Genomic DNA, 17,968 nt, shown 5'->3' on the forward strand with positions numbered 1-17,968 from the left:
CACACTCTGTTTCCCTCTCCCAAAAATAAACGGTAAAAAAAATTTTTTTTAAATCTCTTGTTTTGCCCCCTCCATGTTTTTATATTATTTTTGCTTCCCTTCCCTTCTGTTAATCTGTTTTGTATCTTAAATTCCACATATGAGTGAAGTCATATGATATTTGTCTTTCTCTGACTGGCTAATTTTGCTTTGCATAATACCCTCTAGTTCCATCCACGTTGTTGCAAATGGCAATATTTCTTTTTTTTTTTTTTGATTGCCAAATAACACTCCAGTGTGTGTGTGTGTGTGTGTGTGTGTGTGTGTGTGTGTATACCACATCTTCTTTATCCAGTCATCTGTTGATGGACATCTGGGCTCTTTCCAAACATTGGGGTACGTGTGCCCCTTTGAAACAGCATACCTGTATCCTTTGGATAAATACTTAGTGCAATTGCTGGATTGTAGGGTAATTCTATTTTTCACTTTTTGTGGAACCTCCATAGTGTTTCCCAGAGTGGCTGCATCAGTTTGCATTCCCACCACAAATGCAAAATGTTCCTCTTTCTCTGCATCCTCACCAGCATCTGTTGTTGCCCGAGTTGTTAATTTTAGCCATTCTGACTGGTGTGAGGTGGTTATTTCATTGTGCTCTTGATTTGTATTTCTCTGATGATGAGTGATGTTGAGCACTTTTTTCGTGTGTCTACTAGCCATCTGGATGTCTTCTCTAGAAAAGTATCTATTCATGTCTTTTGCACATTTCTTCACTGGATTATTGTTTTTTGGGGGGGGGTTGTTGAGTTTGATAAGTTCTTCATAGATTGTGGATACTAGCCTTTAATCTGATAAGTCATTTGCAAATATCTTCTCCCATCCCATCAGTTGCCTTTTAGTTTTGTTGTTTCCTTTGCCATGCAGATTTTTATCTTGATGAGGTCCCAATAGTTCATTATAGTAATATTTTTCTTGATTCTACCCTACTTTCCAGGCATGCAATCATCTGAAAATATTGATATTTTATTTGTTTCTTTCTACTTCATATGTATTTTGTATCTTATTGCATTACTGGAAAATTCCAAAAACAATGTTAAATAATAATGGTGATGTGACAGCTTCTTATTTCTGACTCCAGTGCAATTCTGGCTTAGCTTTCCTGTTGGCATTTTCACTGAATCCTTCTCTATTAGTTGTTTAATTACTATTATTGCTTTTACTATTAATGAATGTTGAGCACCTATATTTTTCTCTCTACACGGTCCCTGTACTTTCAGGTCTTTAGCTTATTTCCTTCTCCTTTAAAGCATGGTCTAGTTCCTGTGGGAAGAAAGTTGTTCTGAAGCAATAAACACTAACAAGTACAGAAAAAGGAAGTATGGATTTTCTTCCACTCTCCTTTGGGCAGCTGTGACTTACCCAAATGGACTTGATGCACTCAAAGTGAGAGGCTCTCTTCACACAGGTGACATGAGGACCATCCGCTGGAAGGACTTTTTTCATATTGTCACTGAAATCAGAGCACTTACTGGCCTCATGATTTGAGATAGTGCACCACCTCACAGTTTTCCCAGGGACAGCCAGACACAGACCTAGGGGACAGATGCCAGAGGTGTAAGGAACCCACAGCGCTCATCTTTCTCTGCTGGCAGAAGTTAAAGACAAGGTAAATGGTTGCCTGAGTGGGACAGACAAAAATTGGGCTGGCTGCATGGCTCACCTGAGTTTTCAGGTCCCATTTCTCTGATTGTGCCTTTCCCCTTGGAGAAACAAACCCAAAGCACCTCCCAAAAACTAAACAGAATTACCGCATGATCCAGAAATCCCACCCCTCAGTATATATCCCAAAGAATTGGAAGCAGGTACTGAAATACACATACATGAATATTCATAGTAGCACTATTCACGATGGTCAAGAAAGGCAGAAACAACCTAAATGTACATCAATGGGTGAATGGATAAACAAAATATAGTATATCCATACAATGAAATATTATTCTGCCATAGAAAGAATGAAGTATTGCTATATGCTACAACATGGATGAACCTCGAAAATAATATGTTAAATGAAAGAAGCCAGTCACAAAAGGCTACACATTATATAATCCTACTCATATGAAATATCTAGAATAGGTAAATCTATAGAGACACAAAACAAACTGGTGGTTGCCAGGGGCTGGGAGAGAGGGGAATGGGAACTGACTGCTTAATGGGCACAGGATTTTCTTTTGGAACTAGATAGAGATGGTAGTTACACAACACTGTGAGTATACTAAATGCCACTGAAGGGGCGCCTGGGTGGCCCAGTCGGTTAAGCGTCCGACTTCAGCCAGGTCACAATCTCGCGGTCTGTGAGTTCGAGCCCCACGTCGGGCTCTGGGCTGATGGCTCAGAGCCTGGAGCCTGTTTCCGATTCTGTGTCTCCCTCTCTCTCTGCCCCTCCCCCGTTCATGCTCTGTCTCTCTCTGTCCCAAAAATAAATAAACGTTGAAAAAAAAATTTTTAAAAAAAGAAAGAAAAAAAATGCCACTGAATTGTATACTTTTAAATGATTCGTTTTATGTTAATTAATGTCACCTCAGAAAAGAAAAAATATAAAAGGTGGGAGGGTGCCTGGGTGACTCAGTCGGTTAAGCATCCAACTCTTGATTTGGGCTCAGCTCATGATCTCGTGATTCATGAGTTCGAGCCCCACATTGGGCTCTGTCTGCACTGACAGTGTGGAACCTGCTTGAGATTCTCTCTCTCTTCCCCTCCCCTCCTCTTGCTCTTTCATTCTCTCAAAATAAATAAATAAACTTAAAAGAAAAACCTATGGGAAGGAATCTTCAGCCTACTGATTTAGTCATTCTTTTGACATTAGATACTCTAACCTTATATGGTACTAATTGCTGAGGCACTAAAATCAGTACATGTTTATTTCATTTTAAGCTATAGTAATAAGTTTAGAGACTATTTTAAAGGCAAAATGCTGCTTACAAATCTGTAGTATTTGAGCCAAATGTTATTTTAAATAAAATCTAGAAGATGAAAGTACAGCAGTAGCAAATCCCAGTTTTGGATGAAGTCCTGTATGTCAGGCAGTGTGCCAAGCACATTACTCTGCTCTAAGGTCCACAAATCTCCTGCCATTTAAACATTAGTGTTTCTGTTTGTGGATGAAATTTAAGGGAAAAAAACTATCAGGGACATAAAATAACTTGAGACGAAGCTAATATTTGAACTACCCAAATCTGTTTGACTCCAAAATCTGCACTGCCTTTTAAGTGTCTGTGAGTAAGAAACATCAAAAGAAACAGGACAGGAGATGCCAAATTACCTTAGACAGAATCCCATATGAAACACAGAATGACATATGGAGCTCCTCAACCCTATCTGAAAAAGCCTTTGAGAGTAGCAGCCCAAAGAAGGAGAGCAAGCTAGGAAATGGAACTATAGAGGCCATGTGCCCATGTGCAGAATAGAAACATTTGGAGTATTAGTTTTCATTTTCATTTTGAAACTTTCAAAGCATGTTTAATCTGCTTCCTAATATACATTGCTAAAACATTTTGTGCTTAGAAATAACTGGCAACAGTAGAGACAATACAACTCTATAAATGAAAATGCTTTGTAAGCAGGTTAAGTTATACAAAGAGCTACTATATCCAACTGTAGGGTTTCTTTTTCTTTTTCAAAGGTGTGCACTTTTTGGGAAAGCCTTTTTGAAAGTTCATATTTTCAGTCACCACTGTGCTTATGTTCAAATGATTAAAACTAGTTTCTGCACTTCTAATTTTTTTTAACTGTGATTGCAAAACAGGGCAAATGAAGTTTGTATTATTAGGGGAAAAGTGAAAGTCTTGACAGAAGCAAAACAAAGGAAAAAAAGGGAAGATGGACTTTTGCTTCTACCTATAAAGGAATAACGATATGGGACTTGTTCTAGTACTTTAAACAACTAAAACACACACACACACACACACACACACACACACACACACAGTGTGGAAAAAAACATGTGAAGAAAAGTTTTAAGTTATTGGATTATGGGCAAAAGAAAACCGGAGTAGCAATACTTATATGGGACAAAATAGACTTTAAAACAAAAACTATACCAGGAGACAAAAAAAGAGCACTATACAATAATAAAGGGAATAATCCAACAAGAAGATATAACAATTATAAATATTTATACACCCAACATAGAAGCACCCAAAACCATAAATCAGTTAATAACAAATGTAAAGGAACTAATCGATAATACAATAATAATAGTGACTTTAACACCCCACTTACATAAATGGATGGATCATCTAAACAGAACATCAACAAGGAAACAATGGCTTTGAAGGATATACTGGACCAGATGGACTTAACAGATATATTCAGAACATTCCATCCTAAACAGCAGAATACATATTCTTTTCAAGTGCACATGGAGCATTCTCCTGAATAGATCACATATTAGCCCACAAAACAAATCTCAACAAATCCAAGAAGGTCAAAATCATACCATGCATCTCTTCTGACCACAACATTATGAAACTAGAAATCAACCACAAGAAAAAATCTGGAAAGACCACAAATACATGGAGGTTAAATAACATGCTACTAAACAATGAATAGGTCAGCCAGAAAATCAAAAGAGAAATTAAAAAGTCCATGGAAACCTCTGGGATGCAGCAAAAGTGTTTCTAAGAGGGAAATTTATAGCAATACAGGCCTACCTCAAGAAACAAGAAAAATCCCAAATAAACAATCTAACCTTGTACCTAAAGGAGCTAAAAAAAAGGAACAACAAAACCAAACCAAAAACCAGCAGAAGGAAGGAAATAATAAATATTAGAGCAGACATAAATGTTATAGAAACTAAAAAAAAACAATAGAACAGATCAATGAAACCAGGAGCTGGTTCTTTGAAAAAAATTTAAAAAAAATCAAAAACCTCTAGCCAGACTTACCATGAAATAAAGAGGAAGGAAGGACTCAAATAAATAAAATCACAAATGAGAGATGAGAAATAACAACCAAACCATCTCCAATAAAGATTTAGTATCCAAAATATATAAAGAAGTTACAAAAACTCAACACTCAAAAAACAAATAATCTAATTAAAAATGGGCAGAAGACATGAACAGAAATTTTTCCAAAGAAGACGTCCAGATGGCAACAGACACATGAAAAGATGCCCAATATCACTCACCATGAGGGAAATGCAAATCAAATATCTACAATGAGATATCACCTCACACCTATCAGAATGGCTAAAATGAACAACACAAGAAGCAGGTGTTGGCAAGGATATGGAGTAAAAGGAACACTCATGCACTACTGGTGGGAGTGCAAACTGGTACAGCCACTGTGGAAAACAGTATAGAGGTTCCTCAAAAAGTTAAAAATAGGACTTACCCTAGATTCCGGAAATCACAATACTTGGTATCTACCCAAACGATACAAGAGCACTAATTCAAAGGGATACATGCACCCCTATATTTATAGCAGCATTATTTACAATACCTAAGATATGAAAGCAGCCCAAGTGTCCATCAACAATAGACAGCAATGGAATATTATTCAGCTATAGAAAAGGATGAAATTTAAAAAAAAAAAAAGAGTGAAATCTTGCCATTTGCAATGGCATGCACAGAGCTAAAGACTATAATGCTAAGTAAAATAAATCAGTCAGAGAAAAATAATATTATATGATTTCACTCAAATCTAGAATTTAGGGAAGAAAACAGGCAAAGGGAAAAAATAAGAGAGACAAAGGAAAACACAGACTCTTAATTATAGAGAATAATCTGATGGTTACCAGAGGGGGTGGGTGTGGGAGGGAATGGGTTAAAATCCTGATGTGGATTAAGGAGTGCACTTGTCATGATGAGCACCAGGTGATGTATGGAATTGTTTGATCACTATACCGTAGACCTGAAACTAATACTGTATGTTAACTAACTGGAATTAAAATAAAAACGTAACATAACATAACATAACATAACATAACATAACATAACATAACATAACATAAAATATTGGACAATGGGAAGTGCAGGACTGTGACCTCTGAGAGAAGGAAAACAAATAAAGTGAGTCCTATAATCATCCTAACTTTCTTTCTGGACCAGATTTCCAGATGGCAGAGCAGAGAGAAGAAAACCAAGTAGCCTGACTGTCTTACCAAGTTGAGGAGACAGAGATCATATTTAGGTAAGGCTAAGGCAATTAGAATTTGTAGCACAGATAACCAAACAGTAGTGAATGCCAAAAAGGAGAGAAGAGAGAGAGAGGAGATTGAAATCTAGAGTCTACATACATTTGAGATTCTGGCTAAATTCCAACTTGAGCATTGTAGAAGCCAGGCAATAACAACTGCTAGAGAAAGAAAATTCAATGGGGAGCTTAAGCCAAACATTTTCCAGAACTTGAATGAGGTCAGGAATCATTTCAAGTTCCCATGATTCAGAGTGGATAAAAATCTCATTGAATAAATAGTACAGTTATTAAAGTTCCAGAAGTAGGTTAAACTACCCTAAAATAAAGAATATTCTAGACACAGACTAAAAATCTTAGAAACTAGTTTTGAAAGAATTAAGCTGATCTGCAGATAATATGACTGCCTGCCAGAACAAAGTTTAACACTCTTTAAATAAAAACAACAAAATTCATTACACACACACACACTGTACACACCAAATTTCAATACTCAGCAAGGTAAAATTCACAATGTCTGGCAACCCACAAAATTACTATGCAGGTGAAGAAGCAGGAAAATGTAACCCATAATCAAGAGGAAAACAGTCAACAGAATCAGAACTAGAAGTAAAAGGGATGATGAAAGTAACAGAAAATAACTTTAAAACAGCTATTTTAAGTATTATAAGTATGCTCAGAGATTCAAAGGAAAGCATGAACATAATGAGGAAACCAATGTAAGCTATAAAAAGAGCTAAAAGGAATTTCTAGAGACAAAAAAAAACAACATCTGAGGGGCACCTGGGTGGCTCAGTCAGTTGAGCATCTGACTCTTGATTTCAGCTCATGTCATGATCTCAAGGTTTGTGGGATGGAGCCCCATGACAGGAGGCTCTCCACACAGTGCAGAGACTGCTTGGGATTCTCTCTCCTCTCTCTCTCTGCCCCACCCGCTGCTCACACTTGCTTGCTCTCTCTCAAAACAAACAAATAAACTTAAAAAAAAAAGAACATCTGAAATGAACATTTAACTGAATGAGAATAACAGCAGATTACATACTGCAATAGAAAAAAGATAATCTGGAAGACATTACTTGAAACTCTCTGAAATGAAGCTCAGGGAGGGGGAAAAAAGGATGAAAAACCAATAAACAGAGCCTCAGTGATTTGTCACCCAATGTCAAGTGATCTAATATATATGTAACTGCAGTCAGTCCTATGGGAAAACATGGGGAGGGGGGCTGAAAAAATATGTGAAGAAATATTTGGCCAGAATTTTCCCAAATGTTATAAAAACTATAAACTCAGTTCTAGAGCAACCAGAGAAAAGAGACAAATTTAGAGGAACAAAGATAATGAATACCACGGACTTTTTTGTCAGAATCAAGATTAAGTCATAGACAAAATGCTAAAATAAAAATAACCTGTTAACCTAGAAATCTATATCCAATGAAATTAACTTTCAGAACTGGAGGCAAAAATGAACGTTTTCAGGCAAAAAAAATGTTGAGGGAATTTGGTAACAGCAAATTTGCACTACAAATACATGTTAAAGAAAGTGCCAGACCCAAGTGACATACTGGTGAATTCTATCAAACACTTAAAAAAGAAAGATACGAATGCTGCACAAACTATTTTATAAAATAAAGAAGGGAGGAAAACTCCTTTTTTTTTTTAACATAATTTATTGTCAAATTGGCTTACATACAGTGTGTAAAGTGTGCTCTTGGTTTTGGGGGAAGGTTCCCGTGGTTCACTGCTTACATAAAACACCCAGTGCTCATCCCAACATGTGCCCTCCTCAATGCCCATCACCCATTTTCTCCTCTCCCCTTAACCCCTCATCAACCCTCAGTTTGTTCTCTATATTTAAGAGTCTCTTATGGTTTGCCTCCCACCCTCTCTGTTTTTAACAATTTTTCCCCCTTCCATTCCCCCATGGTCTTCTGTTAAGTTTCTCAAGATCCACATCTGAGTGTAAACATATGATATTTGTCCTTCTCTGACTGACTTATTTCACTTAGCATAATACCTTCCAGTTCCATCCACATTGCGGCAAATGGCATGATTTCCTTACTAATTTTCTAAGGCTGTATTAACTTGATATCAAATCCAAACAAAGATGTTACAAGAAAAGAAAACTATAGGCAAATATCGTAGTCACAAAAATTCTTTACAAAATTCTTTACTATGCAAAATCAATCAGTAAAATTCACCATACTGCAAAATTTAAAAATCCGTTATTATCTTGATAAGATACAGAAGACGTAGTTGTCAATTCAACACTCCAAGCAAACTAGGTATAGAAGGGGAGTGTCCTCAACCTGATGAAAGCATCTTCAAAAACATACAACTAGGGGCACCTGGGTGGCGCAGTCGGTTAAGCAGCCGACTTCAGCCAGGTCACGATCTCGCGGTCCGTGAGTTCGAGCCCCGCATCAGGCTCTGGGCTGATGGCTCGGAGCCTGGAGACTGTTTCCGATTCTGTGTCTCCCTCTCTCTCTGCCCCTCCCCCGTTCATGCTCTGTCTCTCTCTGTCCCAAAAAAATAAATAAAAACGTTGAAAAAAAAGAAAAAAAAAGAAACATACAACTAACATCATGCCTAATGGGGAAAGATTTAATGCTCCTCCAGTTGAGAAACAAGGCAAAGACATATACTTTCATCATTTCTATTTAACATTGTATAAGAGGTCTTAGACATTTTAATAAGGTATAAAACGGGAAAAAAGGGATACCAGTTGGAAAAGAAGGTATAAAATTGTCTTTATCCACAGATAATATTTGTCTATACAGAAAAATTTAAAGACCCTGCAAAAAAGCTACTGGAACTAATAAATGATTTTAGAGAGGTCACAGGATTTGATTTGATATACTAGAATCAATAAAAATTTGATGATAGTAAAAAGAAAAAAACTGTAAAATGAAAAAATTTTATATACCACTTACAATGGCATCCAAAAATATGAAACATCTAGGGATAAATTTAACAAATTATCAATAACACTTATTCAATAAAAACTACAAAATATTCCTAAGATAAATGAAAGAAGACTAAACAGATACAGAATGTTCATGAACTACAAAACTCAATATTATTAAGATGAAATTCTTCAGTGAAACCAAGTAAAGAAAACTTCATTTTTAAAATAAAGCCAGGGGGTGCCTGGTGGCTCAGTCACTTGAGTGTCTGACTCGTACTTTCTGGCTCAGGTCATATTCTCACGGTTGGTGAGATCAAGCCCCCAGTTGGGCTTTGCACTAACAGTGTGTAGCCTGCTTGGGATTCTCTCTCTCTCCCTCTCTCTCTGCCCCTTCCCCATTCATGCTGTCTCTATCTCAAAATAAATAAAGTTTAAAAAAAGCATACATATAAAATAAATAAATAAAAATAAAATAAAGCCAGAAGGCCAGAAGTGGGAGCTCTCACACCTTACCACTCCTTGTGGATTGCAGACCCAAAAAGGAAGAGAGGTACCCTGCATTCCTAACAGGAAGAAGCCTATACTTTACTGCCCTAGCAGGAGGAAGAAATATTTTCTCCTTGCCAGGAAACAGCCTAGCTAATGAGAGACTATCACAACTTAGCCAATGAAAAGCCACTACACTTAGCCCCTCCCAACTTCCCCCTTTCTCTATGGGGAAAAACAAAAACAAAAACAAAAACTCCTGTCTTTTGTCCTCTAGTCTTGCCTATGGTTTTGCCATAGCTTGCATGTCCTGAAATGTGATTTTCTGCTATTCCCAAAGAAACCCATTTTTGCTGGTAAAATAACTGACAATTTTTTTCAAATTTTTATTTAAATTCTACTTAGTTAATATACAGTGCAATATTGGTTTCAGGAGTAGATTTCAGTCATTCATCACTTGCACACAACACCCAGTGTTTATCACAAGTGCCCTCCTAATACCCATCACACATCTAGCCCATCCCCCCCCACCTCCCTCCATCAACCCACATTTTGTTCTCTATTTTTAAGAGTCTCTCATGGTTAGTTACCCTCTCTTTTTTTTTTCTTTTCCCCCCTCCCATATGTTCATCTGTTTTGTTTCTTAAATTCCACATATGAGTGAAATCATATGGTATTTGTCTTTCTCTGACTTATTTTGCTCAGCATAATACACTCTAGCTCCATCTACATCATTGCAAATGGCAAGATTTCATCCTTCTTGATGGCTGAGTAATGTTCCATGGTGTGTATATACACCACATCTTCTTTATCCATTCATCAGTCAATGGACACTTGGGCCCTTTCCATATTTTGGCTATTGTTAATAATGCTGCTATAAACATAGGGGTTCATGTACCCTTTTGAATCTGTGTTTTGTATCTGTTGGGTAAATACCTAGTAGTGTAATTGCTGGGTCATAGGGTTATTCTATTTTTCACTTTTTGAAGACCCTCCATACTGTTTTCCAGAGTGGCTATGCCAGTTTGGATTCCCACCAACAGTGTGAGAGGATACTCCTTTCTCCACATCCTCACCAACACCTGTTGTTTCTTGTATTAATTTTAGCCATTCTGACAGGTGTGAGGTGGTATCTCATCATGGTTTCAATTTGTATTTCCCTGGTGATGAGTGATATTAAGCATCTTCTTATGTGCCTGTTAGCCATCTGGATGTCTTCTTTGGAAAAGTGTCTATTCATGTCTTCTGCCCATTTCTTCACTGGATTATTTGTTTTTTGGGTGTTGAGTTTGGTAAGTTCTTTCAAGATTTTGGATACTAACCCTTCATCAGATATGTAGTTTGCAAATATCTTCTCCCATTATGTAGGCTGCCTTTTAGTTTTGTTGATTATTTCCTTTGCTGTGCAGACACTTTTTATCTTGATGAGGTCCCAACAGTTTCTGTTTGCTTTTGTTTCCCTTGCCTTTGGCAAGATGTCTAGTAAGAAGTTGCTGCAGCTGAGGTCAAAGAGATTCCTGCCTGTTTTCTCCTTTAGCATTATGATAGTTTCCTGTCTCATATTTAGGTCTTTCATCCATTTTGAATTTATTTTTGTGTATGGTGTAAGAAAGTAGTCAAGTTTCATTCTTCTACATGTTTCTGTCCAGTTTTCCCAACACAATTTGTTAAAGAGAGTGTCTTTTGGATATTCTTTCCAGCTCTGTTGAAGATTAGTTGACCATATAGTTGTGTGTCCATTTCTGGGTTTTTTATTCTGTTCCATAGATCTATGTGTCTGGGTTTTGTTTTTTGGTTTTTTTGCTAATACCATACTGTCTTGATGCCTGCAGCTTTGTAATATAGCTTGAAGTCCTGAATCATGATGCCTCCAGCTTTGCTTTTCTTTCTCAGAATTGCTTTGGCTATTCAGGGTCTTTTGTGGTTCCATACAAATGTTAACGTTGTTTGTTCTAGCTCTGTGAAAAATGCTGTTTGGTATTTTGCTGTTTGGCATTGCATTAAATGTGTAGATTGCTTTGGGTAGTATAGATATTTTAACAATGTTTGTTCTTCCTATCCATGAGCATGGAATTCATTTCCATTTCTTTGTGTCTTCTTCAATTTCCTTCATAAGTGTTCTACAGTTTTCAGAGTACAGACCATCTACCTCTTTGGTTAGGTTTATTTCTAGATATCTTATGGGTTTTGGTGCAATTGTAAATGGGATCGATTCCTTGATTTCTTTTTCTGCTGCTTCATTATTGGTGTATAGAAATGCAACCAATTTCTGTGCATTGATTTTATATCCTGTGACTTTGCTGGATTCATGTGTTAGTTCTAGCAATTTCTTGGTGGATTCCTTGGGTTTTCGACATAGAGGATCATGTCATCCACAAATAGTGAAAGTTTGACTTCTTCCTTGCCAATTTGGATGCCTTTTATTTCTTTGTGTTGTCTGATTGCTGAGGCTAAAACTTCCAGTACTATGTTAAATAGTAGTGGTGAGAGTAGACACCCCTGTCTTGTTCCTTACAGTGAGGGAAAGCTCTGTTTTTCCCCATTGAAGATGATATTAGCTGTGTATATGGCCTTTATGATGTTGAGGAATATTCTATCTATCCCTACTTTGTTGAGAGTTTTTATCAAGAATGGATGCTGTATTTTGTCAAATGATTTTTTTGCATCTATTGACAGGATCATATGGTTCTTATCCTTTCTTTTATTACTGTGTTGTGTCACGCTGATTGATCTGCAAATATTGAACCACCCCTGCAGCCCAGAAATAAGTCCCACTTGATCATGGTGAATAATTCTTTTAATGTACTGTTAGATTCAATTTGTTAATATCTTGTTGATAATTTTTGCATGCATGTTCATCAAGGATATTGGCCTGTAATTCTCCTTTGAGTGGGGTCTTTGTCTGGTTTTGGAATCAAGGTAATGCTAGCCTTATAGAAGGAAATGGAAGTTTTTCTTCCATTTCTATTTTTCGAAACAATTTGGGAAGAATAGGCATTAACTCTTCATTAAATGTTTGGTAGAATTCCTCTGGGAAGCCATCTAGCCCTGGACTTTTGTTTGTTGGAATATTTTTTATTATTGATTCAATTTATTTGCTGGCTATGGCTCTGTTCAAATTTCTATTTCTGTTTCAGTTTTGGTAGTTTTTATGTTTCTAGGAATTTGTCCATTTCTTCCAGATTATCAAGTTTTTTGCACATAATTTTTCATAATATTCTCTTATTATTATTTGTATTTCTGTGGTGTTGATCATGATCTCTCCTCTTTTATTTGTGACTTTATTTTGGGGGGTCCTTTCTCTTTTCTTTTTGATAAGTCTGGCTAGGGGCTGTCAATTTTATTAATTCTTTCAAAGAACCAGCTCTTAGTTTTGTTGATCTGTTCTACTGGGGGTTTTTGTTGTTGTTGTTTCTATATCATTTATTTCTGCTTTAATCTTTATAATCTTTATAATTTCCCTTCTTCTTTAGGCTTTATTTGCTATTCCTTTTCTAGCTCCTTTAGGTGTAAGATGAGGTTGTGTATTTGAGACTTTTCTTCTTCCCTGAGGTAGACCTGTATTGCAATATACCTCCCTCTTATGGCTGCCTTTGCTGCATCCCAAAGGTTTTGGACTTGACAGTTTAAAAAAAATTTTTAATGTTTATTCATTTTTTGAGGGGGGTGTGAGGGACATAGAGAGGGAGAGACACAGAATCCAAAACAGGCTCCAGGCTCTAAGCTGTCAGCACAGAGCCCAATGCAGGGCCCAAACCCATGAACCAAGCTGAAGTCGGACGCTTAACCGACTGAGCCACCCAGGCACCCCCAGACTTGACAGTTTTATTTTATTATTTGGTGTGTGTGTGTGTGTGTGTGTGTGTGTGTGTGTGTTCAGGTATAGAATTTAGTGATTCATCAGTTACATACAACACACAGTGCTCATCCCAACAAGTGCCCTCCTTAATGCCCACTGCCCATTTAGCCCATCCCCCCACACAACACCCCACCAGCAACCTTCAGTTTGTTCTCTTGACAGTTTTATTTTTAAGGCTAATGCTTCTCAAAATGATCCATAAATTAAATGCAATCTCAACAATATTTCAATACTAAACTTGATTTTTATAGTAGTTGATAAGCCAATTAAAAATGTATACGCATATGTAAAGGATCTAAGTGGCAAACCAATACTGATGTAATACCATAGAGTTGGAGGGCTTATTCTACCTGATTTCTAGACTTTCTGTAAAGCTACTGTAATCAAGACAGTGTGATATTGGCACAAGAAGAGACATATAGCTTAACAGAACAGAATAGAGAGACTAGAAATTGGCCCACGTTTATAGGGTCAGTGGATTTTCAACAAAGGTGCTAAGGTAATTCAGTGGAGAAAGAATATCCTTTTCAAAAACAAGTCCTGGAATAACTGGATATTCATGTGAGAAAAATGAATCTCAGCTTTTACTTTAACCATACACAAAAACTAAAAGTGTATCATAAACCAAAACACAAAAGCTGAAGCTATAAAACTTCTAAAATAGGGTTCCTGGGTGGCTCAGTTAAGCATCCAACTTTGGCTCAGGTCATGATCTCACAGTTCATGAGTTTGAGCCCCACGTTGGGCTCTCGACTGTCAGCATAGAGCCTGCTTCAGATCCTCTGTCCTCCCCTCTCTCTGCCTCTCCCATACTGGTTCTTTCTCTACCTCTCCCAAAATAATAAATAAGCTTTAAAAAAAACCCTCTAAAATAAACCAAAAGAAATTATTGCAGCTTTAGGGGTAGCCAATTATATTTTTAGAGAGGACATAGAGTATAAAATCCAAAAATTAAAATTTGGTAGGTGAACTTGATCAAAATGGAGAACATCTGCTCTTCAGAAGATAGCATTCAGAAAATGACAAGCTAAGCCACAAACTTGGAAAAAATAATTGCAATACATCAGTCTGACCAAGGACTTGTATCCAGCATATATAAAGGGCTTTTTAACTCAATAGTAAGTCAAATAACCCAACTTAAAAAAATGGGAAAAGATTTTAACATATACTTCATAAAAGAAGATATACGAGTGGCCAATAAGAATATAGAGAGATGTTCAACATCATTGCTCATCAGAGAAATACAAAATAAAACTCTAGTGATATACCACAGCACACCTATTAAAATCACTAAACGGGAAAAGACTGACAACACTGAGTGCTGATGGGACGTGGAGCAACTGAAATTCTCCTACATTGCTGGCGGCAATGTAAATGGTACAACTACTCAAAAAGCGTGGCATTTTCTTAACTAATTAAATATATATTTACATTATGACCCAGCAATTTTATTCCTAGAAATTTGCCTAAAAGGAATGAAAACATAAGTCCACTCAAAGACTTGTACACTAATGTTCATAGCAGCTTTATTCATAATATCCCCAAAGTGGGGAAGCTAAATGTCCACCAACGAATGAATAGGTAAACAAACTGTGGTAAAGCCATACAATGGAATACGACTAATCAATAAAAAGGAATGAACTTTAATACATGCAAAAATGTGGAGGAATCTCTAAACAATTATACTGAGTGAAGCCAGACTCAAAAGACTACATCTATGTACTGTACAACTGCATTTATGTGAAATGGCAAAACTTACATAGAGTGATAGAGAGTGGGAATGACTAGGAAAAGGATAGTTTGAGAGTGATGGAAATGTTCTATATCTTGATCATGATGGTAGTTACATGGGTACGTGTAGTTGTCAAAATTCATTGAACTACATGTATACTTAAAATGAGTACTGGGGTGCCTGGGTGGCTCAGTCAGTTAAGCATCCAACTGTGGCTCAGGTCATGATCTCACGGTTCATGAATTCGAGCCCTGTATCAGGCTCTGTGATGACAGCTCAGAGTCTGGAGCCTGCTTCAGATTCTGTGTCTCCCTGTTTCTCTGCCCCTTCCCTGCTCATGCTCCATCTCTCTGTCTCTCTCAAAAATAAATAGTGAACATTTAAAAAAATTTTTTAATGAGTGCATTTTATTATATATAAATTATACTTCAGTAAAAATTATTTTAAGTTTTTAAATGTTTATTCATTTTTGAGAGAAAGACAGAGACAGAGTGTGAGCAGAGGAGGGGCAGAGAGAGAGGGAGACACAATCTGAAGCAAGCAAGCTCCAGGCTCTGAGCTCTCAGCACAGAGCCTGATGCAGGGCTTAAACTCACAAACCACAAGATCATGACCTGAGCCCAAGTTGGATGCTTAAACAACTGAGCCACCCAGGTGCCCCAGTAAAAATTATTCTAAGAAAGAAAGAGAGAGGGGTTCCTGGGTGGCTCAGTGGATTAAGCTTCCCACTCCTGGTTTCAGCTCAGGTCATGATCTTGTGGTTCATGAGTTTGAGCCCTGCATCAGGCTACGCGCTGGTGGCACAGAGCCTGCTTGGGGATTCTCTCTCTCTCTCTCTCTCTCTCTCTCTCTCTCTCAAAATAAACAAAAAAGGAAGGAAGGAAGGAAGGAAGGAAGGAAGGAAGGAAGGAAGGAAGGGGGGAGGGAGGAAGGAAGGAAAGAAAGAAAGAAAGAAAGAAAGAAAGAAAGAAAGAAAGAAAGAAAGAAAAAGAAAAGAAAGAAAGACAGTGCAAGAAAGCTAGACTATACCAATTCAGTAACACTCTGTGACAGCCATGTGACAATTTCAAGAAAGGACAATCTGAGCCCACTGTGGATACTTGAGACTGATCCCGGGAGGGAAAAGCTTCTGGTGGCCACATGCTCACTGTGTGGAGAAATCTCTTAAGCCCCAGAAAGGCTGAAGTAGAAGGTAGAGGCCAAAGCGGAGGTGCAGGCTGTTCTGACCCTCTGGTTCTTGGCTCTTGCAAGGTCTACTAATAACAAACCCCTTTCCTTTGATCTGTTAAATTTTAAACTATTTTGGTTGCATTTCTGTCATTGCCCATCAGTTTTTTTGTCGGAAAAGAACACTGAGCTTTGAAGAGAGCACATCCTAGACTCCAGGCTGGTTCATATCTAGTGGCCCACTGGGAAGGACTATGGGAGTGGGCATGGGGGAGGTAGGCAGCTCTTGCCTCTGGTTTGTAAATACAGACCTGATTGGGAAAATGACCTTTTGGTCAGTGCCTGGCATTTCCAGGAAAGGCGATAAAGGAAGAAAAAACAACACAAGCCCTGATCAGGAGCAATTAAGGAGCAACCAGGGAGCTTCATTCTGGATTCCCTGCTGGCTGTAGTTGGAACACAGCTGTACACTCCCTTTCCAGCCTTTCCCAGCCCCTGCAGAGCTCCCTGTGTGGCCCTATGTGGCACTCCTTGCCCTACCTGCCTTTTCCTCCTGCCATCCCCAAGTTACCCCTCTCCTCAGGTAAGCTACCTTACCACTCCAGAAGTTATTTAAGAAAGCCTGAGAACAGACAGAACCAGGGCTAGAAAGAACCAACAGTTGTTGAGCCATGCAACTGTTTTTCACACGCACGAGCTCATTGACTTTGTACCATCGCCTACCTTCCCACAGTTACCCAGCCAAGAGCCCTGGGCTCCCCCTGCCCAACACAGGAAGGGGCCTGCTACATTGATGTTCAGGATTTTTACCAGTGGTAACTCACCTGTGTCTAGAGTTCTGTCATTAGGTACTTTATCTCATTCCAATTTCGCAGTGTTGGTTGTGAAAAAGCAATGCCTACTGAACTAATGAGGAAACCAGTTCAGAGAGGTCAAGGGATGGCCCGGAACTGAGTCACACAGAACTGAGTGGCAGTGGATCCTACTCTAGGGTGACTGCCTTTCTCGTACATTCCTCTACCTCCCTGTTGTGTGATAGGGATGGGAGATGTACAGTTCAAAGCAGGAAAATCCCTTCTGGTTAGATACCTGATAGGTCAAGCATACCTGACATTAAGCCCCTCCCCCACTTAGGAGCCAGGAGCCCTGGGGAAAATCCCTTCTCTCCTTTGATCATATTTCCTTCACTGTGAACAGGATCAACAGCTTCCAGGCTAAGTGTCATAAGTCCTTTCCGCGATGGACGAATGAGTAAATAGTTTAGGTTTTGTGGGCTATAAGGTCTCTGTAGCAACTACTCAATTCTGTCCTTGAAACCTGAGTGCAGCCACAGACAATACTTACCTGAATGAACATGATTGTGTTCCAATAAAATTTTACTTATGGACACTGAAATTTAAATTTCATATAATTTTCATGTATCAAAACTACTGTTCTTTTCACTTTCTTTCAATCATTTAAAGATGTAAAAGCCATCATTAGCTCATCCAGCTGTACAACATCAGGCGGCAAGCGGGATTTGGCCCCCTGCCCTAGGCTACAAAAGTTTGTCAGGTGCCTGGGTTCACTCCCACCCCCAGCCCCCCGACCCTCCTTCCGCCCCCCCCCCCCCCCCCCAAGCAGAGGCACTTTGGAACGAGCCAGGCGCTGG

General features: G+C 38.3%; 1 protein-coding gene across 1 annotated transcript in view; it reads right to left on the reverse strand.

Moving 5' to 3' along the window:
* The window catches only part of LOC106987376 (inhibitor of carbonic anhydrase), a 56,782-nt gene that overhangs the window by 38,524 nt on the left and 290 nt on the right, over window positions 1-17,968 (reverse strand). The window contains exon 2 of the mRNA XM_015085656.3: window positions 1,396-1,568. Within this exon, the coding sequence (XP_014941142.1) occupies window positions 1,396-1,568 (173 nt within the window). The remainder of the gene's footprint in view (window positions 1-1,395; window positions 1,569-17,968) is intronic.

The sequence above is a fragment of the Acinonyx jubatus genome, chromosome C2, assembly GCF_027475565.1.
Source record: "Acinonyx jubatus isolate Ajub_Pintada_27869175 chromosome C2, VMU_Ajub_asm_v1.0, whole genome shotgun sequence".
Classification (NCBI taxonomy): Eukaryota; Metazoa; Chordata; class Mammalia; order Carnivora; family Felidae; genus Acinonyx; species Acinonyx jubatus.